The sequence below is a fragment of the Peromyscus eremicus genome, chromosome 9, assembly GCF_949786415.1.
Source record: "Peromyscus eremicus chromosome 9, PerEre_H2_v1, whole genome shotgun sequence".
Taxonomy (NCBI): Eukaryota; Metazoa; Chordata; class Mammalia; order Rodentia; family Cricetidae; genus Peromyscus; species Peromyscus eremicus.
Window position 1 is genome coordinate 90840633 of NC_081425.1, and position 23199 is coordinate 90863831.

The window sequence follows — 23199 nt, forward strand, 5'->3', positions numbered from 1 at the left end:
ATCTTGCTGCTCCTTGGGCAGCAGCTGGCATCTCCCTTTACTCTCCTTTCTCCTTTCACTATCTTGGATTTTCCCACCTGGCTCCATCCTGCCCTGCCATGGGCCAATGCAGCTTTATTTATTAACTAATGGGAGTAACACATATTCATAGCATACAGAAAGACATCCCACAGCACAGTTGTAGTTTCAGTGCTACCCCAATACAAATCTGAGCCTTTTTTTTTTTTTAAAATGGCAAATGGCATGTGTAAGACATGTAGGCTGGAAGTAAAGGTCATTAACAAGCTGATGCTAAAATCTGCCATCCCAGCTCTTGGGAGGCTGAATCAGGAGGATTGCTGTGAATTTGAGACTAGCTTAGCCTACAGAGTAAGACCTGTAGTCTTACCCCTCCTTATTGAAGAAAAGAGAAAGAACACAATGCCAAACTCTATTATAAAACTGTAGTGATTAAGACGGTGTGGTGTTGGGCTCAGGGATACTCAGACAAGCCAGTGGATGGAAGAGAAGACTCAGGAAACAGGCCCACCTATGTATAATCACTTGATTAGGACAAAGATGGTAAGCAGTGTTATGATGAACAGTCTTTTTATCAATAATACTAATCTACATGAAAATAAAATGAATCTTGATCTGTTACATTGTGTATAAAAATATATCTCAAGCAGATCATAGATCTGAATGTAACGATAAAAGGCTTTGAGAACATAACACAAGGAAGACATTATCACAATCCTGGGTGTAGGGGAGACAAAGACTGAAGCAAGAGCAAAAATGTGCACATGGAAGAAAATGGTTTGTTAAGTGGACTCTAATGACAGCCAAGAGCTGCTTGTCGAGATGGTGTTTAGACTGGGAGAAGGGGAGCTGCAGAGCAGGTGGGGGAGGAATCTGTAGGACATGCAAAGGACTTGAATTATAGTGCATTAAAAAAAACCACACACACACACACAAACCCAGAAAAAAGGGTTTAAGACAGACTAAGAACAGTGGGTCCAGGATTTTGTCCACAAAAGTAGTACATGAGGTCAGTGAATCTGAAAGGCCTTCTATTTTCAGTGGGAATCAGTAGAATGATGTAATGACAAGAATGTGGACCAGCTAGAACTCTTCAACACTTTTGAAACTTAAGCTAGTACCACTTTGCAAATCAGTGAATCGGATGCACATTATTATTAAAGGATGTCTACCAGAGTATTCATGGCAGCCTTGTTCTAAAATCTAGCAGCCCAAACTTGGAGACTACCCAAGCTACATTAATAGTAGAAAGAGAAAATTGCCGTACAATCACAGAATAGTAGCAACATTAATTGAATAAAGTTCAGCTCAGTTTAGCAAATCAGTATGGATCTCACATGCAGAATGCCAGGCATGGCAGGTAGACATGAATGCAGCCAGCATGAGTCATCCTTAGAGTCAGGCCTGCCACTATCTTGGGAGGCTGGAAGCTGAGAAGTGGCGTGGAGGGTGTTCCAGGAATACTAGTAATTTCTGTTACTTGGTCTGGATGCTGATATATAATTGCAGATCTTGTTTTTGTGTGGATGTTCACAGAGCTTATGACTTGTGTACTCTGATGTATATTTTATTTCGGTGCAGGGGTAGTGAAAAACTGACTGGTGACATTGCCTCGTAGGTCTTTTATTTTCTGACTACATGGTAAAGTATCTTGCTGGAGGTCAGCTTCAGTTAGTGAGAGGGGTGTTTCTGGGTGACTATACTTGGCATGTCTTCATGTTTAGTTCATCTGTTCGTGTTATTCACATCACATGTCTAGCATGGTGTCATCCAGTAGATCTGTGTGTGTGTGTGTGTGTGTGTGTGTGTGTGTGTGTGCATATGTGGAAGCCAGAGGAGGTATGTGTGTGTGTGCATATGTGGAAGCCAGAGAAGGGGTGTGTGTGTGTGTGTGTGTGTGTGTGTGTGTGTATGTAGAAGCCAGAGGAGGGGTGTGTGTGTGTGTGTGTGTGTGTGTGTGTGTGTGTGTATGTGGAAGCCAGAGGAGGGGTGTGTGTGTGTGTGTGTGTGTGTGTATATGTGGAAGCCAGAGGAGGTGTGTGTGTGTGTGTGTGTATATGTGGAGGTCAGAGGAGGTGTGTGTGTGTGTGTGTGTGTATGTGGAGGTCAGAGGAGGTGTGTGTGTGTGTGTGTGTGTGTGTGTATGTGGAGGTCAGAGGAGGTGTGTGTGTGTGTGTGTGTGTGTGTGTGTGTGTGTGTAGACCAGAGAGGACATCAGGACTTGGCCCTGTCATTCTCTACCTTATTTCTTGAGACAGAGTTTCACGTGAACCCGGGGCTTGCTGTCCCAGCTAGCCTAGCTAGGCAGCGAGCCTACAGGATCCACTCGACTCTGCCCCTAGTGCTGGGGTTACAGCACTTTGTGGCCATGCCTCACTTTCCACGGGTACTGAGGAGTTAAACTTCCGTCGTCATCGTGTTTTCACAGCAGGCCATCTTCCCAGCTCTCTGATGGCCCTTTCTGCAGTGAGGGGATCTCTTGTCGTTGGTCAGTGTGCTGGCCATTGGTCACATCTAGCTGTTGAGCACTTCCATATTGGAACTGTGGGATTCAGTTTTCCCCTATCTGAACTGACCAGGCATGTACCACCTGTGTCCTGTGGGCCACATGTGTCCTGGGATAGCTATGAATGCAGCCCAACACATCTGTAGATGACAGTGCCTTGTGGCAATGTCAGAGGGTTAGACAGCTGATCTAAGTGACTGGTAGTGACATGACGGCAGTGCAGAGTAAGTACTTCATGTCTGTGTTAGCTAGGCATGCTGACCCCGTGAACGGAGGTCATCTGAATGTTGGGCAAAGCAATGATATGGAAACGTGGGGGATCGTTCCTCATGGACCGTTTCTTAACTGATGAGGAAACACAGCTAAGTTTGTCTATTTATAACCAATAGTGTGTAGATAAGCCTGCCTTTGACAGGGAACAGGACTCTAATTGACACATTTTTACTCAAATTCAAAGGTAGACAAAAGAACTAGTGTATAGTAGGGTAAATATATTTAGTGTATGTATGAGGCGTTGTGATTTCTCAATGATATATATTGTGTAGTATGTAAATTAGGTTAAACATGGCTGTTTTCTCAAACATCATCATTTTTTTTTATGGTGAAACATCTAAACCCTTATTCCACTATTGAAACACACAGGAGTTCTTGTCTCTGCACTCCTCCTGCTGTGGAGTGGCGCCACAGACTTCCGCTGCTGTTTAACTGGGATTTAGTCCCATGGATCAGCCTTCCCTGTCCTCCCGATGTTCTTCTCAGCTCTTGATGGTCCCATCCTACTCTCACCGTCTGTGAGATCAGCTCTTCCAGATGTACATGTGAGGGAGAGCACACAGTGCTTGCCTTTCTGCGTCTGCCTTGTTTCAGTTTGGTCTCCATTCTGTGTTGTCACAGGTATAATAATTTCATCTTTTAAAAAATGGCTGCACAGCGTTCCGTGGTACCTACGTGTACCACAGTTACATAGTGTCATATTTTGGAGACAAGTTACTGAGAAAATACCTTTTTAAACAGGAATATATTATATAAACGCCATAATAAACTTTGCTCTGCTTCAGTCCACTGATTATTTTGTGAGTTGTTGGAAGTTCTTACTGTCTGTGAATGAGTGGTTGTTTCCTGTGCGCTGTCTCAGAGTTTACTGGAGTCTTCCTTGTTTCCTTTTCAGAGGCGGGGCCATCATGTCTTGGCAGTCTGCTCATGCCCGCCCAGGAGGCCGCCTGGGAAGAGCTGATCCGCACTGGCCAGATGACACCATTTGGTACCCCAGCCCCTCAGAAACCGGAGAAAAAGCCTAGAAAGATAATGCTCAATGAAGTATCAGGCTTTGAAAAATATTTGGCAGACCAGGCACAACTGTCTTTTGAAAGGAAGAAACGAACTGCTAACAAAAAAGCAGCTAGAAAGGCCGTGGTCATACCTGAGTCAAGCGCAGGACCAAATGAGACCAAGCCGGACCAGAGCAGCCAAGTCCTCTCCCAAGCAGATAAGCGGTTGAAGAAGCATATCAGGAAGCTCCAGAAGAGGGCGCTGCAGTTCCAAGGGAAAGCGGGATTGCCATGGGGGAAGAAACGTCTGGAGCCTGCTGTGAGGCCAGAGGCTGAGGGAGACACCGAGGGGGAGGAGTCTGGGTCCTTTCCCACCGATGGGGAAGAGGAGGAAGAGGAGGAGGAGGAGGAAGCGGTGGCCAACCTGTCTTCTGATGACATCAGCTATGAACTGAAGCCTCTGCGGAAGGGCCGGAAATACCAGAAGAAAGTCCTAGTGCATGAGGTTGATGATGACTATTTCCCAAGTTCTGGGGAAGAAGATGAAGCTATGGAAGGAAGAGGAGGAGGTCGCAAGGTAGCGAGGTGCCGAGATGACGGCGATGAAGATTATTATAAGCAGCGGTTAAGGTTAGTGTGCAGGGGCTTGTGCCCCTTACAGGCTGTTAGGAGGAAGCCCTTTGAAGACCTTAGCACTCCAGATCTACATTGCACTAGACACCACATGTGCAGAGCTGGACTTGCTGCCGCAGCCCACAAGAACCTGCACAGGACTCCTTAGTGGAGCTGGCCCCAAAGACTTCAGAGTCTTTATTCTAATTCAGAGGCAAGTCTGGGATGAGGAGCCGAGGGGAAGGCTGGGCAAGAGCTGAGAGGACTGCCGTGAGGTGCGTTGACTTGGCTCAGAGTGGCCACTCTGAGCAGGTGCCAGGAGAGGAAAAGGGTGCCTTTGGTTTTTTCCCTTCTGAGGTAGGATATTCATTTTAGAGAAATTTCCTTTGGAAAAAGTTGGAGCTTGTGCTGTGGCATACAAGCAACTATACTCTCTCTCAAATTTCCCCTTCCTTGATTTTGAGAAAATAGTTGTCTACAGAATTATAGACTGCCGTAATGCTGAAGATAGATTGTGTGCACAGCACACATTCCCCCTCGCTGCCATTGGGCATTGCTGAGACTGAGTTGGCTTTTATCTTCAGGACTTGGTCAGCACTTGGTGTGAGAGAAGAGGGAGGTGAGTGTCTACATGGAGTTACAGTCCTATTTCTGGGTAGTTTCTGTGAGCCAGGAAAAGCACTCCACACACCACAGGCACAAGGTTTCTACGTGAGCTGAGAGGACTGACGTGAGGTGCGTTGACTTGGCTCAGAGTGGCCACTCTGAGCAGGTCCAGGAGAGGAAAAGGGTGCCTTTGGTTTTTTCCCTTCTGAGGTAGGATATTCATTTTAGAGAAATCTAAAAAATCTGTAGGAGGTCTGTAGAGGTCAGAGGGGAAAAGGAACCCCAATACTTTTTAAATGTTTACCATTGAGGTGGCTTTGGCCAGTCAGCAGTGCTTTTATTTGCAATGAGAGGAGACCTGATTGATAGTATTTCCAGTAGCTTTCCATTGGCCGTCCTGGGTGGAAGTTCCTACTGATTTTCTTTAGCTCAGAAATGCTTTTAACTCTAGTCCAAGCTCCACATACATTGCATAACCTTTTCAGAGTTTCCTTTTTTCTTCAAGACAGGGTTTCTCTGTGTAACAGCCCTGCCTGTCCTGGAACTCACTTTGTAGACCAGGCTGGCCTCCGGCTCACAGAGATTGACCTGCCTCTGCCTTCCCATTGCTGGGATTAAAGGCGTGCGCCACCATGCCCAAGTTTCTTAAAGATAACTTAGGCCCAGTGACACTGCCATCCTAGTAGCTCCTGTATGGTAGTACATTGATGGGGAGGGGCTTGTGTTTGTCTTTTCCCACTCTGACATTAGTTATTGTGCACTCCTAATAGCTGTAATGTTTGAGGAATACTGCTCGATGCTTTTAAACAGTGAATAGTGTCAGTCTTTACTGTAGAAAATTAATAAAAGTGTTAATCATAACATATTGATTATAAATGGAGCAATATATAGTCTTCTCATTAAACTGGGTCAATATTAAATGTATTTTAAACATAGCAATTTATTTTGATTGAATTTTAAATATGGATATAGTTTAATTTCATGGCAATAAGTTTTTCTTAATAATGTTAAGATTGTAAAACAATTTATTATTTCCAAAGCCATATCATAATCCATTTTTTTGCTAAAGTTACAGTAAAATCTCAGATGAATTTCAGAAATATCAATAACTCTTAATTGCCACCAAAATACGATCGCTCTTAAAATTTTATAGCTAGTTATTAAGGCTGTTAAGCTGCAGATATACACATTGAAATGTTTATATTACATCTCCTTTGGTACTCTTTTGATTGGGAGATGTTAAAAGAAAATAAAATGCTAAGTATTGAGAAGCATATTAATGTTTGAAATTTGCCAGTCACCGAATTCTGTTATGTGTTGCTGATCTTTTTAGACAGATTGAATTGTAGTAGTAGTCCTTGGAATGAAAAAGAACTTCAGGGTTGTTAATCATAGAATGACCAGAATAAATCCATACTTTCCAGTATAGAAAACAGTTTTTAAAGTGTTTAAAATTAAGCATATGTAACCAGGCTAAGAACTTTATATAGAACTTAACAAGTACAGATTGATTATAGCCTGCTGGTTACGATGCTCTTTTACACTGTTGAATGTGAGGGTGGGAAACTCCTGGAATGAAGATCCCAGGACTTAGGTTCTCTCAGCTTGAGAGTCACAGGCTTCTCACTAGCTCAGGGCTCATCTTTACAAGGTATCTTTGTTTAGTGCAGTGGTCCTCAACCTTCCTTAGTGCTGTGACCCTTTAACACAGTTCCTCTTGTGGTGGTGACCCCCAACCATAAATGATTTTCACTGCTACTTCCTAACTGTAATTTGGCTACTGTTGGAATCGTAGTGTAAATTCTGATATGCAGAATATCTGCTACGTGCCCCTGTGAAGGGTGGTTGGACCCGAAGGGTTGCCGCCCACAGGTTGAGAGCTGCTGCTTTAGTCAGCTGCTCTGTGGGAACCTGTCGGCCGGCCGTTCCTGCACCTGTCACCTCCTCCAGATTGGACAGCAACAGGCACAGTCCTCCTCCTTTCTTGGATTCGGCCCAGGCTCTCAGCTCAGTCTTAGATGTTTGACTGTTTGTCAACTGTGTCTCCCTCCGCTGTCCCCTTCCGTGTGTTCTCATTCCTTCATGCACTGAGATCCTCAGGTGGGACCCAGGAGCTGCTGTAGATCAAATCTCTGAGTATTCCTAAGCTGGAGCTTCAAAGTCGGTGTTTGTGGGCCCTTCCTCTTGCTGGATGTGTGCAGGTATCCATTAGCATTGTCTTTCTTCACATAGTGCCTGTGCTTCAGAGAGCTCCAAGCTAACTAGACTTTCTGGAGCTGATACACAGTCCACACTTTAATTACTGTGTCCTCACAAGACGCAGATCCTTCCGCTTGTCTAGTCAAGGCTGGAAGCTAGCACCAGATGGTAACTTCTCCCAGCACAGTGGCCAGGTCAGCTGTACCTGTGCCTGGCACTTGCTACCTAGGTGCTGTGTGCTCGTTTCCCAGTTGTGATGTGAGGTTAGCTCCGCTGCTTGGTCTTTGCTTCCACGTTCGAGTGTATGTCTGCATCCTGGGACTGGCTTCTTGAGTTCTGGCAAAGAAGCCATAGGCTGTTAGTGGACATGAACCGATACAGAACCTGAGTATGAAGAGGGCAATGGACACAGACCAGGGATGGAGGAGACTTTCTGGAGGAAATGCATTGCAGTGCAGGGCCTTGTCTATGCACTAGCTCAAACACGTTGGCATGGTCCTTGTGGGATGTGTAACATTTGCCTCTGAGTCTCACATGTGTTCACTGGAAAGGAAATACTTCATGCCAGCGACAATAAGGAGGTGCAGCCCAACACTGCTACCCCTCAGATTATGCCACAGGAAAGCATTTGAGGACAAGTCAGTGAAACAAAGTTAACATGTTTAGAGTGAAGATGAGGGATGGTACACATTTCAGCATGACGGACAGAGATGTTTAGCAAGGGCATATGCACCCGAGACAATAGAGAGGAGCACTTGGGGGTCTCTGTGGTTTTTATGCATGTGATTTTGTGGCTTTCTAAATTACATTGTTCAAAAGATAAAATTCGTAAGGATTAAAGATTAAGTAGTTTAAAAAATAAGTAAAAACACATGAATTGGTTTACTTATTTATGGTAAAGAATTTCCACTTGTAAATAAAGTTGTACTCTAGTTTTATGAGGTGTACTTTTTGTGTTTAAGGATGAGAGAGGAGTCAGACATTCTGGCCTTGAGGAAGCATGGCTTATTTGTTGTTTTACCACCCCATTAGCATCTTTAGGAACCATAGAGTTTCCTCTGTAGGACTTTTTTTCTTTTCTTTTCTTTTTTCTTTTTTTCTACTTTTTTTATTAAGAAAAATTTTTTTATTCATTTTACATTCCAATCAAAGATCCCCCTCTTCGCTCCTGCCCCTCCAGCCTCCCCCTCCCAACCCCCCCCCCATTCCCTCCTACAGGAAGGTAAGGCCTCCCATGGGGAGGTACATTTAGTAGAGGCAGGTCCAAGCCCCTAAGACTCTTGGTTCTGCCAAGCAGGAAGGACAGCTGAGAGCCCAGCCTGAGGGGCTTCTTTCCTGTCTCATGTCCTTGTAGTTTATTTTCTTTCTGTCTCACTGTGTGCTCTGGAGGCCAGCAGTTCCTCAGGGTCTGATTTGTGTTGCCTTAGCGATGTGGGTGATGGTGGTGATCTGTGGAGAGGCCTGACATCCAGGCTCTCCCATCAGAACAGAAACTCAGCATCTTCTCCACCTGCCAGCTCCAGCTTCTGGGACTGGTCTCTTTTCCAGGAGATCCAGGCCTTCTTGGCGGCTGGGGATGTCCCTCAGTGATGTCCATCCTGGTTCCACAGTGTGGGTAAGGGACATCAGTCAACAGCGTTCCCACCAGCTCTTTGACCTTGAGATGGTAAAACAGAGCTTCTTCCCCAGCAGTAGTCATCACTGCTCAGATAGGGCCGAGAGCATGGATTTCCAGACTTTCTGTTGTTGGTTTCTGTCGGTGAGAGTAGGGTTAGCATTTACTGCTTAGCTTTAATTCATACCCAGAAGCCCTTGCTTCTGGTTCTGTCCAGCTGTTCTTTAAGTTGCCCAGTGAACTGCCTGCACATCCTTAGTAAGTAGCAGGTGCTGCAGCAGGACTTAGCAGCACAGACTGGTTTTGCACAACCTCTGGGAACTCTGCTTCCAGCGATGACTGGACAGGTTAGGCATGGAAATTCCCCCCAAAAGCTTGTCCAGGTGTGCTGTGGCACTGGCTGAGTTGGAAACTGCTAAGTTGTGTATGTTGGTTGCTGTTTCCCTCCTGAGACCATAGCTTTTGGCTGGTTTGGTTTTCCTAAAATCTTTCCTAGTGTGCCTTGGTAATTGTGCTTATGTAAGAGAGGGCCTGGGGTAGAGGAGAGTCTCCGCCTTTGAGGCCATTGGAAAACATTGGTGAGGACCATGGGGTCTGAGGTGCAGTGCTTTCTGTATTCAACTCTAAAGCAATATGGCATTGCTTTGGAGGTAGCCCTTCTCCAGTCAGTTAAACCCAAGAGAGGCCAGAAACACTGTTTCAAGTGATGGGCTCCTCAGACCATCTGGCACACAGGGCTGAATGCTAGGTCTGCAGCCTGAAACTGGTTCCAGTTTATCCTGCTGCCGGGCTTACAGGCTTTCCCTCTTCTTCCACTTGTTTTTAATTGTAAATGTATAGCAGTATTAAGATGGGAAAAACCTGTACATATTTTTCTTCATTGTTCCAGTCTTTGAGCTTGTACAGACCTGCTTTTGCCTTGTTACAGTTATAGTGGCCCTCACAAATATGTTATAGTCAACTTGCCCATGGTCTCACCACTAAGCTGAGGCCGGAAGCTGGGAGATGTTGGAAATGTTTCCTTCCTTTGTGGGGTTGGTGGAAAGTACAGTGTCCACGTGTGACCACAAGGTGGTGCCAAGAAGCAGCGCATAGCTGCCTCTTTGATGGCCTCAAAAGCAAATGGGAAACCTGGAATCTGGGAGTTGGAGATGGTTTAGGGCGATGGTTTCTTAAACTTGGCTCACTGTCAGCAAAAGATATAGTCTCACCTCGAAAGAGCAACAGAGGCCCAGAAACAGATTTAACTCACTTTAGTGCATTTTTTGAATTGTACATTTTTATCTTCTTGTGCCCTATTTTTTACTTTATTTTATGTGAATAAACTGGAGTTGAAATGGCTGATATAGGCTCAATTCCTTGTGTAAATGTTACCAAATGTCTTCTGGTTGTCTCAGGCTTTATCATTTGGGAAGCTAACGCTCCCCACTGCCCTTCACTGCGGCTGGGTGAGCTGGACCCTAGTATGGAGATTTGACATGCACATGGGCATCTGGTGCTGCCAAGGATCAGATCCTGAAAGGGTTCAAGCTGTGAACTTGGAGGAGTCCTCTCTGGTTTTCAAAAGGATAGCATCTGATGCGATAAGAACAGTCCAAGTAGCGGCACTCCACCTCAGCAGTGCAGCCCTGGGAGCCCTGGGAAGGAAGGCCGGGAGAAATCCACCTCTTCTGTGTCTGCTCCAGAGGACTCACAATTTTGTCTCCTAGATGGGTTTTCTCTTCACTAGGGGCGGTGTGTAGGGATGAGGGGCAGTCAGCTCCACCCTGTCTGGGGTCCAGTTCCTGCTAAAGACAGTGCTCTCTTGAAGGCCTGTTCTCCCAGCCTTCGTGCTTGGATCCTTTCTCCCCATTTTGCCAACATCCAGGTTGCGTTGGTTTGTCTCTGTTTGTTCCTCAGTTGGATCCTTGCTTGGATGTGGGGGACATTCAGCAGTTTTAGACTGTACATACTTAAGCAAAATCCAGTTGTTTTACTTGTAGAAAGGTGCAAGTAAATTTGATTTCTGGAAATCTAAGATTAAAGTTTAATCTCCATTTGTTCTAGAAACCTAAGTATAACAATTTGAAGATTGTTCTTTGCGTATTTCCAGGAGCTCAATTCTTTGTCAAGGAAATAAGCTGGGGTTTTTTGTTTTGTTTTTTTGTTTGTTTGTTTGTTTGTTTAACTTTCTTTGTAGGAATCTAGGTTTTAAAAAGAAAAGAAAGTTGATCCTCCCGCCCCCCCCCCCCCCCCCCCGCATGTTTTCTTAGAGAGCATGCTGGCTTTGAAATGACAAAACCGAGACACAGATGAAGACTAATTCCGCTTTCTGCTCTGTGCACACCTTTCATTCTCGGCTCAGGGCATAATTGTCAGCATCAGTCTTAATTTACCCCGTGAGGTCTGGACTCCTAACTGAGGGCATTTCGTCTGCTCAGATGTACCAATTAAGTCTACCCAGATAGCCTGTAAAAAGGGAGAGAAGAAAAGTGAAACACCGACCGGGTCCCTCAGTTTCACAAATGAGGCTAATCTGCAAGGGAGTCTTAGGTGTCTGAAACAGAGAAGCCATCGCAGCACACAAATGCAAACTATATTAAATACCCAGCTTGGTGTCTGGCTATACCTTCAAAAATCAGATTGTACTGCTGCTGTAGAATTTCCTTCATGGAAATTGCAGTGAGTGGAGAGTGATCTTGAGTTTGAAATTTCACAGTATTAACAGTGATTTGACTGTATGGTATGTGTTCTTTCCCCACTTCCAGTCTGAAATTGTCCTGGGCCCTGGGCTCCTTGCAGCTGCTCAGGGCAGTGAGGGCAGGGGGTTTGGGAGGGGCCTGCTCATGTTTTGACTGTACAGCCCTGGGCTCCTCCTGTTTGCCAGTTCCCGTTAATAGGCATACTCTGTCCTGTTAGTGGGTTGGTGTGGGCAGTTGTGTCCATCGATTTGTCTGGTGTTAAGTGTGTCTCATGGGATGGTTCAGCTCAGATCATCTGCAGTCAGAACTGCCAGGCAGCTTTTCTGTTAGGTTGAAGAGTCTGTAGGTGTCAGGTGACAGTGGCCTGTGACTTTCCCTGTGTATTCATAAGTGGGGGTGGAGTCATGCTCCTGTACAGAAGCAATCTGTAGTATTGCTGATTTTTTTGGTTTTTGTTTTTTTCGAGACAGGGTTTCTCTGTGTAGTTTTGGTGCCTGTCCTGGATCTTGCTCTGGAGACCAGGCTGGCCTTGAACTTACAGAAATCCACCTGGCTCTGCCTCCCAAGTGCTGGGATTAAAGGCACGCACCACCACAGCTTGGAACTGATTTTTTTTTTTATAATAAACTTTATTATAAAATTTTGTAAAAAATCACACAGTGATTAACTAGGCCCAAAGTCTGTACAGCTAACTGTACAGAAGGTCATTGAGCACTGCTTACCTTTGGACAGACATTGAAGATATGAGCATTGGTTTACCCTTCTTACAAAGGTTGTCAGTGACCCTTGTCTGGGAGTTTGGAAAACACCCATTTAGAGTGCTGTAATGAAATAGAGAAACATTTTAAAAAATATGTAAATCTTTATATAAAATGTATGTGTAATCTCAAAATTTGTCCAGGAGGCTGGGGAGATGGGTAAAAGTTCTTATCATACAGGCCTGATGACCTGAGTTTAGTTCCCTGAAGCCCAAAGCTGCATGTGATGCTGTACATCTGTGATCTAGTGCTCCTGCAGTGAAATAGGAGGTGGAGACAGAATTTGCTGGGAGCTCACAGGCTGGCTAGCCTGGGGTACCCTTCCTGCACAGTGGTGGGAACCACAAGCACGTCCTCAACAAGGTGGACAGAGAAACCAACTCCTGCAAGTTGTCTGTACTCCCCCAGGAGAAAAACAAAAACAGAAACAAAAGAACCCCACCAGTACCAACAGAAAACTTGTCCAAGGCTGGCCAGCTGCCACATCCGAGTTGGAAGTCATAGGTCATGAAGTCAGCGTGTCAGGCTCGCAACTGGTAGCCGTGAGATTGGGTTTCACCTGTAAAACAGGGATCCAAGTAGTACCCTGCCCACGGGAGAAAGACTGCAGGAGACAAGTAGTACCCTGCCCACGGGAGAAAGACTGCAGGAGACAAGTAGTACCCTGCCCACGGGAGAAAGACTGCAGGAGACAAGTAGTACCCTGCCCACGGGAGAAAGACTACAGGAGACAAGTAGTACCCTGCCCACGGGAGAAAGACTACAGGAGACAAGTAGTACCCTGCCCACAGGAGAAAGACTACAGGAGACCAGACTACAAGGAGGGACTTGTAGCTGTTGCCTGTTGAACTCTTGTGCCACAAACCAACACTGAGGGCAAGATTCTGTCAAACGAGGAAGACTTGAAAAGATGTTCTGAGAGAACAGTGAGGACATTAGACACTGTGCATTTGAGGTGACCGTTCTCAAACACTGCATTTGAGGTGACCGTTCTCAAACACTGCATTTGAGGTGACCGTTCTCAAACACTGCATTTGAGGTGACCGTTCTCAAACACTGTGCATTTGAGGTGACCGTTCTCAAACACTGCATTTGAGGTGACCGTTCTCAAACACTGCATTTGAGGTGACCGTTCTCAAACACTGCATTTGAGGTGACCGTTCTCAAACACTGCATTTGAGGTGACCGTTCTCAAACACTGCATTTGAGGTGACCGTTCTCAAACACTGCATTTGAGGTGACCGTTCTCAAACACTGCATTTGAGGTGACCGTTCTCAAACACTGTGCATTTGAGGTGACCGTTCTCAAACACTGCATTTGAGGTGACCGTTCTCAAACACTGCATTTGAGGTGACTGTTCTCAAACACTGCATTTGAGGTGACTGTTCTCAAACACTGCATTTGAGGTGACTGTTCTCAAACACTGTGCATTTGAGGTGACTGTTCTCAAACACTGCATTTGAGGTGACCGTTCTCAAACACTGCATTTGAGGTGACTGTTCTCAAACACTGCATTTGAGGTGACTGTGTAACCACTGCACATTTGAGGTGACCGTTCTCAAACACTGCATTTGAGGTGACCGTTCTCAAACACTGCACATTTGAGGTTGAGACGGGCTCAGGTAGACCAGAATGGCTCTAAACTTGTATTTGAGGCTACCTTGAACTCCTGATTATCCCTACTCTAACTCCTAAGTGCTGGGACTAGGGGTCTCTGCTGTGATCCCAGCTGCAATAGATGTTTTGATACTTATTTGTTGTTCATGTTTAAACTACAGTTAACTAAAGTTTCTTGATTTTACTGTTTGTTTGTTTTTAAATTAAAAGCAAGCTGGAGAGATGGCTTAGCAGAAGAGCAGAGCTGCTCCTCCAGAGGACTGGATTCAGTTCCCAGCAGAACACCGTTCTGTGGCTCTGTGGCAGGCATGAGGCCTGCAAGGGGTGCACAGACAGATAATGTAGGCAAAATACCCAGACACATAAAATAAAGGTAAATAAAGGCTTAAAAAATTAAAAACTTAAAAAAAGATTGGTTTTGTTTGGCCGAATAAATGTATGTATATGTCCCACATATGTGCCTGGTGCCCATGGAGTTCAGAAGAAGGCTCCATCCCCTGGAGCTGGAGTTACAGATGATTGTGATCCACCATGTGGGTGCTGGGAACTGAACCCAGATCTCCTGCAAGAGCAAGAAGTGCTCTTAACTGCGGAGACATCTCTCTAGCCCTTGAGTTTATATCTTTTGTAAAGATTACAGAGTAGAATTATCAGATACCACCTACTATGTATGTGGTTTCTTTGATATTTTGTACAGATCCTATCTCATTTAGTCTTTGTAACAGACCACTGTTGGGCTCATTGGTCAAGGATATAAATGCAGCAGTGGGGAGTGATATTTTCTGGAATGCAGGCCTCCCCTTCCCAGTTAAAGGCCTCTAAAACAGCTTGCTGTTTGTGTCTGGTTCTCTCTTATCAGAGCTCATCTCACTGGGTTCTACTCTAGTGGCCACCACTGGAGTCTGACGGGTTACAGGAAGTAAGACCACCCCAAGAGAATACAATAAATACCCATGTTGTTCACTTTGCTGCAGCAGCACCTGTTACAAGAACAGGTACTTGCATAAAGGAAAACATGAGGATGAGTTCATCAAAAGCATCATTCCCTTCCTAGTCGTATAAATATAGGTTAGGGCTAGCAACTCGATTCCAAGAATTCTTTTCAAAGTAGAGGAATATTTTACCTATCCTTTTCAGATGATCCTGGACAAACTTGGAACCAAAATTGGGTTCCCTGATTCTTCCTACTGTCTGGGGTACAGAAACCAGTTTTGTTACCAAGTGGACCCATTGGGGATTCCGAAAGTGGAGCTCAGTTTTGAAAATAAGAAATTTTGAAGCCAGGCAGTGGCGGTGGCACACGCCTTTAATCCCAGCACTCGGGAGGCAGAGGCAGGCGGATCTCTGTGAGTTCGAGGCCAGCCTGGTCTACAGAGCGAGTTCCACGACAGGCACCAAAACTACACAGAGAAACCCTGTCTCGAAAAACCAAAAAAAAAAAAAAAAAGAAAAAGAAAAAAAAAAGAAAAAATTTGTTTTATGTATTTTGTTTTTAATCGTTGAAAGTGGTGAGCTTCCCTTTACCTCTTTTTAAATTCTTCTTCTCCTAAGATTCTAAGTTAAGAATTTCTCTGACATTGTAGCTAGCTGCCCGCTTCCGTGGGTCAGTCTTTGTCCCAGACTGTAATCATGCTTATCTAGTAGGCAAAGTAAGTAAGATACAGGGCCTTAGAGTAATAAGGTGGGTGGGAAAGTCTCTAAATGAAGTAGAACAGGAAGTTTCTAGAAACATTTCTGGATGGCCCACTTAGATAATTTTCAAATCAGGCTTCTCTGCCTCTGTCTGCCTTATCCTGAGCCCAATTCCGAGCATTATTCACTGCCCAGCATTTATTGAGTGTCTGCTGTGAGCTCTAGGCCAGTCTCTGCCCTCTGATGGCTCCCACCTGAACTGGGAGGCAGAGAAGGGTTTCGCTCTATGCTGGATTTCACTCTATAGGCACTGTGGATGAGACTCCTGGGGAGCCCAGGATGTTGGTAGACAGGACGTCTAACTACTTGGTCAGGAAAAGCCTCCTCTAAGGGAAGGGAGCATGGTATCTGAAGGGCCTGCCAAACGTGAAGATGTGCGTGTTGGAGGCCAGAGGCTGGGCGAGGCCACAGATATGGCATGGCAGAATGTAGCCAGCTGTGGTTTTCCACTTCCATAATTTGACTGCTCTGGAATGCTAGGAATGCTGAAACAAACAGTAAATGGTGGCATTTAGCTTGCAGGGACCGTCTTAGGGTTCCATTGACAAAGCACCCCGGTAGCTTCTTTGAGCTGAGCCTTGGTGTAGTTCAGGCGGTTATTCTGGGTCTGGGTTGCTTCTCAGACATTATTGCAGCATCAGCCCAGGGCCCCAGAGCGTGGGCCTGGGCTCATTCCTGCAGGCATGCAGGGAAGCCAAGGAGTGTTTTCTGTGCCTGCATCTGATGAGAATTTAAGTTTATGTTTGTCGCTGGCTTCCCCTCTAAGTGGCTGCCAGTGGAGTCGGCAGTGGGCTGAACATGGCAGTTGTATGAGGAGTTAGAAGCTCTGCCAGGGAACACCAGGCACTTTCGCTTTATGTGGCTGCAGCTGTGACTATTACATGTGTGGATTTTTTTAAATGAGAGGATGGAGAACATGAAAAAGTTATTTTCTGAAAAACGTAGATGTTGGACCATTTATTGCCATTTTTTAGTACTACTGCATGTGCCTTTTGTTACTGTCAGATAAAAGTCAGCCGTAATTCAGACAGTATACAAATTGATGGTCAAATTTTTATTTCTGTTTTGGGTTCTGGAGATTGAATTGAGAGCCTTGGCATTCTAAGAGTGTGCTCTGCCACTGAGCTACATCCCTAGTCCGTGGCAAAAAAAAATTTAGTTTAGGTATCTAGCAGGCGCCTTCTGAAGGGTAGGTGTCCTTCCTTGGTCACATCATTGATAATAATTAGCTGTACACCCATTTGATCAACTGTCGTAGTTTTCGCTGATGTACATTCCTAAAGAAATATAGTTCTGTGAAACTGTTGAGGGCCATTGTATTACTGCATATTATTGCATTGCATTACTGCATATTATTGCATTGTATTACTCCATATAGATTGTGTGGAAGTGCATATTGCTTCTGCTTCTTCTCGAACTAGTGGTACTTCCCGTCACAGAGTGAGTGTGGTGATTTTAACAAGCATACATGATGATATACAATTCTGTTTTAGTTAAGCATGTAGATTCTCACTCTTGTGTGAACTGCTTTGCATGTGGCACCCTCAGTCAGTCCTTCACACAGCCCAGTGAAGCAGATGTCGCTTCTTTCTAAGGCTCTTTGGGAACGTTTAGTTGCAAGGTTAAGTTTCTTATTGAGGGTTAAGGGTGCCTGTCATGGTTGGATCTGGAATGTTCTCCAGAAGTTCATGCATTGAGAAGCTTGATGCCAATAGCAATACTCAGAGGTGGGGTTTTGGGGTAGCTCTGGCCTCACCCATACATTCATCTATTGATGGTCATAATTTGATGGGTTATTGAGAGGAACCTAGGAGGTGAAACCTAGTTGAAGGGAATAAGCTATGCCTTGCTCCTACTTCCTCCCTGTCTTTTCTCTGCTTCCTGGCTGCCTTCACTATGAGATGAGTAACTTTGCCTCACCTCTTGCTCCCTGCCGCCAAGCCTTTCCCAGAAACATTGGAGCTCCATGACCATGGTGTGAACTCTCTGAAGCCATGAATTGAAATAAGTCTCCCTCTTCTACGTTGATTTTCTGTTTGTTTGTTTGTTTTGTTTTTTTCACACAGTGACAGAAAGGTGACTGACATGGCTAATAAATGCAGCAGGGTTTGCTTCTAGCCAGTGTGTACCCAGACTGTGTGGGGTCTGGGCTCCTGTCCCCCATGCAGGATATTCATAGCACAGTTAGCCCCTTCACATTTGCTGGCCAGACAGATTGCTCAGCCTGTCAGGCTGCAGAACAAGCTGGATTCTAGAGGTCATGCTAAGAAGGGCACCCTTCTGATGATTCTTGGGCTGGTGGCCTGGCTTAGGAAGTACAAATGCGTGCAGCAGCCTGACCACCAGTGTCTGATCCTGCAGACAAGTGGAAGGAGAGAGCCCACTAGGGAAAGTTGTCATCTGACCCCCGCTCATACACCACAGCACGTGTGTATCTACACTTACACGTACACATGCAGAATAACAGAAAGGCTCTGGGCAGCACCTCACATGGAAAGCTGTGCTGCTTTCTCTTTTTTTTTGAAGAACTGATGTAGAACTCAGGCCCCCCGCCCCATGTCAGACAAGCACCCTATCACTGCTCGACGTCTTTGTTTCTGTCTCTAGGTGGCTTCAGCTCTCCTACCTTTCCTGGGTGTGCCCTGTCCTTGTGGGTACTCCTCAGGTGGTGATCCCCAAGCCGCACAAGGAAGTATTGCTGTCTATAGCCTGAGCCACACATGCATGAGGTTGTATTTTCTGTCTTTTAGATTCTTCTCAGGCTATTTGTCTTCACAGTGGTTCAGGTGCTTGTTGACCATAATGATTTATCTCCACCACCTTTACTCATTCTTTGGCCAAACTGAATGAGCATTAACGGCTTTCATCTTTCTTTATGAAGCGGAAAGCTCTGGGATGTAATCATTTCTGTGGTGGCTTGTGTGGTTTCCTAGGTGCCGAGTTCTGTGGCAACATGATGCCTGTATATTTTAGGACAGAGAGAGGAAGGCAGGAGGAGAAGATGCAGTCTTGTCAGTGCAGGATGATGTGGTGGGAAATTTAACAGCCACAAACATCGAGTGGTGGAGTCGAAGGAAAGAGCTGTCATCTGTGAGTGAAACGTACTGTGTAGTACGGAAAAGCTGTTGTTCATCTTGTTGTGCCAAACTGCTAAAGCCAGTACCTCTGGGATTTCTATTTCCCTCCTTGCCAAGTTATTGAAGAAAAATGCTAGATGAAGTCTCCTTGAGTGTGGTGGTAGCTTTTGTGATTCTTGGAGTGTCACCTTACCCACAGAATTTGCTGAGTAGAGGCATCTTTATAGATGTTTGATGCTTAGTTCTGATGCTCAGGGTTTGGTATGAAGGATTATCTCATTACCCGAAACTGTGGCTGTGCATCAGGAGAATGACTACATCTCCCCAGCATGTTCTCTGGACATTCCTGCTCATGAGGCTCTCTTGACATTATTGACATGTGAGGTAGGTAACATTTTTACTGGAGGATTGTCCTGTCCTGAGTCTGCCATCATGTCTTGACTTGTCTGGAGTCTCCTCCTCTGAGACTTGGACCCCAGTCACCTTCATGATAGGTAAGAATAGTCACTGTACTCCTGAGGAGGACACGTGGTAGCATGGCTAGCAGCATGGACCCCCTTGCAGGAGGCCAGCTATGTCTCTAGGTATTGTCAGATTGCCCTGGGTGGGCGGAGGGACACAGTTGTCCCTGTTGAACCACCGCAGTACAGCATGGCACTAACCTAAAGTTGTATATGACACAGACATGGGAGAACAGCAGACTGTGGCCACCCAGAGAACTCACTGGGTCAGCTGCATGGAAGTGATTTTTAGGGAAGAAAAGTAATACAGGGGAAGAAGAGCAGGTCTTTGGAAGTGTTTATGTAAAGAAGTACCATAGTTGTGCATAGGTGTGCGACAGCTGTTTCTCTAGGCTTGGCTGGATAGTGCCTCTTCTGTTTGCTGCTCTTCCCTGGAAACTGCTGAGAGGACTTTGTTGCTCTTTTTGCTAAGTTCTCACTGCAGAGAACAGTTCCACATCACCATCTAGTGCTTTCTTACCGAGCACAAATATTAGTTACTTTGAAGAGCTAATGTTTTGAAAGATGGAAGGATGTGCTTTACCATCTGCTAGCAGCTTCCTGGGGGGGGGGGTCGCCCATCACTCCGGCCTGGCCTCTGTGCAGCTCTTGTGATTGGCTCCTCAGCCAGCACCGGGACCATCTTAGCCTCTCACCTTCTCTTTGCCCTCCTTCCCTCAGACATCTCTACTACTCTTGCATAGGCCGTGGAAGTTAAAATGTAGTTCCAGGCGTTTATCAGTCCAGGCTTTATCCCATTTCTACCGCTTTGTGACAGTTAGAGTGTCAGCTGTATGCATGCTAAGAAAGTCACACTTTTTTTTAAATAATGGAATCCAAGATTATTTACAGTTATTTACTTTTTTTAAAATTGTTTTTCTTTTTGCTCACAGCATCAGCGTTCATTCTAGTTGTGGGAATGTACAATTAGCCTAGCTAATGGCCACAGCCTCTGTAAGCTGTGGTGTGTCGCAGGACCTTCACAGCTTGCACAGACATGGCATCATGCTTCTGAAATACAAATGTTCATCTTTTTTAAAATTTAAGTTTATCTGATTAACACATTCTGAGTGGTATGATTGTCAGTATAATGGCACCTTTGATCCTCTTCAGATGAGTAACTAGAAAAAATACCAGATACAGAAATTTTGAACAGAAGTTCATCTTCTTTTCAAAATAGTATGTTTTTATCCTGTGATTATTATTTTTAGCAGAGAAATTTGGAAATTCTCATTTATATTGAAAATTTCCTGAGTGTTTTAGGACGAAGGTCATGGACCTTAGAAGCTAGTAGAGAAGTCTCCCCGTAGGGTATGCTGAAGAGGAGTAAGTGGTTTTGATAATGAAATGAGAGATACAGGGATCCTTCTAGAGGAGCTGTAATCATTCTGGTAAGAATTGACTTGAGGAGGCAGGAGGGAGAGTCGGTTTTCCTGGACGGTTAGTGTTGGGTAGTGATGGCCGCGGAGGCCTGAGAGGCCACCCTGATTAGCCCGTTCTTCCCAGTGCGTAATCTAGAGCTGTCTGTTTTAATCTACCTTACAATCAAGATAATGGAAATGTGATTTCTTTTTCACTGTAGGAGATGGAATAAACTGAGGCTGCAGGACGAAGAGAAACGCCGGAAGCTTGAAGAGGATTCTGAGGAGAGCGAGGCTGAATTTGATGAAGGTTTCAAAGTGCCAGGTTTTCTGTTCAAAAAGCTCTTTAAGTATGTGCCATTTGCGCTGTCCTCTGTCTGTCACCGAGCCATTGTGTACAAATTAACATTTAGAAATTACACAGTAGTTACCTGTGGGCCCTTAAGGTACTTGCAGCAATTTATTGCAAATCCAGACACTGTCAAATGAAATTTTAGCCACATGCTGTTCATTAAAATTAGATGATAATAAATTGACTAAGGTGCGCATTGGGTATGTTTGTAAACTGATGAATCTGTGTGGACTTGTCTCAGCAGACTAAAAGCAACACATTTAAAGCCTCTGCACCAAATTATGTTTTTACTCTTAGTAATTTTAAGGCATCAAACCTCTCATTTTAAAAATTAGATTAATTTATTTAAGAAGACTTTTATATTAAAATCACAAGAGGAGTTCTATATATTAAAATCAAACCTTGGGGAGAATTTTTGCTTTTCGTTTTCACTTCTGTGTGGAAATAAAAATTATTGATTGTTTTCTGAGGATCTCATATCATACCTACGGGTATAATATTTTTGAGCTGACCAAATGTGCATCTAAATATTTTATGTGGATGTCTTTCTGCATAATGTCAAAAGATAAGACATAGACAACACCTCGAGTTTTAAGTTGCTCTTGGAAGCTGACTTAAGTTCTATGTGTAAATGGCCCATTGCCGTGATGACTAGATGCTGCATGATAGATGTATGCTTGGTCTGTGCGGCTGGGCAGGACTCCTATGGTGGATGTAAATGCCGAGGGGCATTTTCAGTCTCCTCTGGCCGATCCACTTAACAAGATGCTTTAGGAAAGCTTCCTTAGAGGTGTGAGGAAGTTGAGCCACCAGGTATCTTTTTTCCTTCCCACCATCAGCTCATAGAGCAGGATGCAAACTTCTTTCTGTGAGATGACGAAGTGTAATGTCCTTTATAGATTCAACTGCCAGCCATGCCCTTAACTTAGGGAAGTTATCTACTTAAAAATAGTGTGCTCTTCCTGTTTCCTCTCAAAGAGCTTTTTTTCTGTGTGTGTGGCGTGTGTATGTATATGTACATGACAAGCACTGAACTACTGAGTGACATTACCAGGCAAGATCAAGACCTACAAATAATATTTATTTATTTCATTATTGTGCCAGGGAGGTGGAATCCAGGGTTTTGCTCATGGTGGGCAAGAAGTGCTCTACTACTCATCCCCGATATTATAGTTTTATGTTATAATTTTAATTTCTCTTTGCATTGGAAGACATTTGGGTGGGGGAATTAAGAGTAGTTATTTATCCCATTAAACACAGTAAAACAGGTCCTAACTGAGCTGACGTGGTTGGGTGGCCTGACTAGATTAGAGGAGGAACCATGTAGAAGGTAAAACCTCCATCTCTGATAGTTTCTGCAGAGAAGTCAGTTCATAGCCCAGAAAGGCAAATAGTTTGTTTATTGCTACTCCCCAATGCAAATTAACTGGAGAAAGAGAAATAAAGATGACATTTATTGGCAACTCTTTTTATTTTCTCTGAAGTGATTGTTTATTAAGGAACGAGTAAAATAGTGTTCATGTTGCACTAGCAAAAAGTAATACCCAAATTATAGGTTAAGCTGACATAACAAGGACCGGCCTCTCTGTGTGTTTAGTGAGTGATCTAGTAAATGTCCTCAGGAGTCAGGCTGGATGCTCAGTTTTGGATAAGTCAGATCTTGTAGCAAAGACGTCTCACAGGTAACAGAACCAAACTTTGCTTTATTGAGTGGATGTAAGAGTCACTGTATTGGCTAGTAACTTTCCTAGAGTTGGTATAAATCCATGCTTGTTAGTGTTTTAAGTTTGTCTTAATTATACCTTTCTGGAAAGTATTCTGTTTTAAATCTACAAGAATAATTTAAAATACTTTACAAATGTTATTAGGATTCATATCTTCTATTGTCAGAAAAAGGAGAACTAAGAGAATCCCTGTTTTTAGAAAGTTTATTTTATGTGTATGGATATTTTGCCTACATACATGTATGTGTGTCATGTGCATTAGTGCCCACAGAGCCAGAGGAGGGCACCGGGTGCATTGGAACGGGAACTGCAGCCGGTTGTGAGCTGCTGTGTAGGTGCTGGAAACCAAACCCAGGTCCTCTGCAAGAGCAGCAAGTGCTCCTAACTGCTGAGCCTGCTTTCCAGCCTCTGATTGCTACCATTTTTAATGGTGAAATTTTACCCAAGCCAGTTTACTTTTAAGTTGTGAATATATTTTTATTCTGTTTACTACACTCAGTGGAACTGAATTAGTGGGGTGTAGTTGCACCCCAGGGAGCCAGGAGACACCGTTTTCCATTTAAGTGCTATTTTCTGCAAGATAATGTTTAACTTCTAAATTTCAGTTTTGAA

General features: G+C 44.5%; 1 protein-coding gene across 1 annotated transcript in view; it reads left to right on the top strand.

The window, feature by feature from the left end:
* Ercc6 (ERCC excision repair 6, chromatin remodeling factor) overlaps positions 1-23199 on the top strand; it is a 77247-nt gene that overhangs the window by 13419 nt on the left and 40629 nt on the right. The window contains exons 5-6 of the mRNA XM_059274118.1: positions 3693-4422; positions 20733-20861. Coding sequence (XP_059130101.1) covers positions 3693-4422; positions 20733-20861 — 859 coding nt within the window. The remainder of the gene's footprint in view (positions 1-3692; positions 4423-20732; positions 20862-23199) is intronic.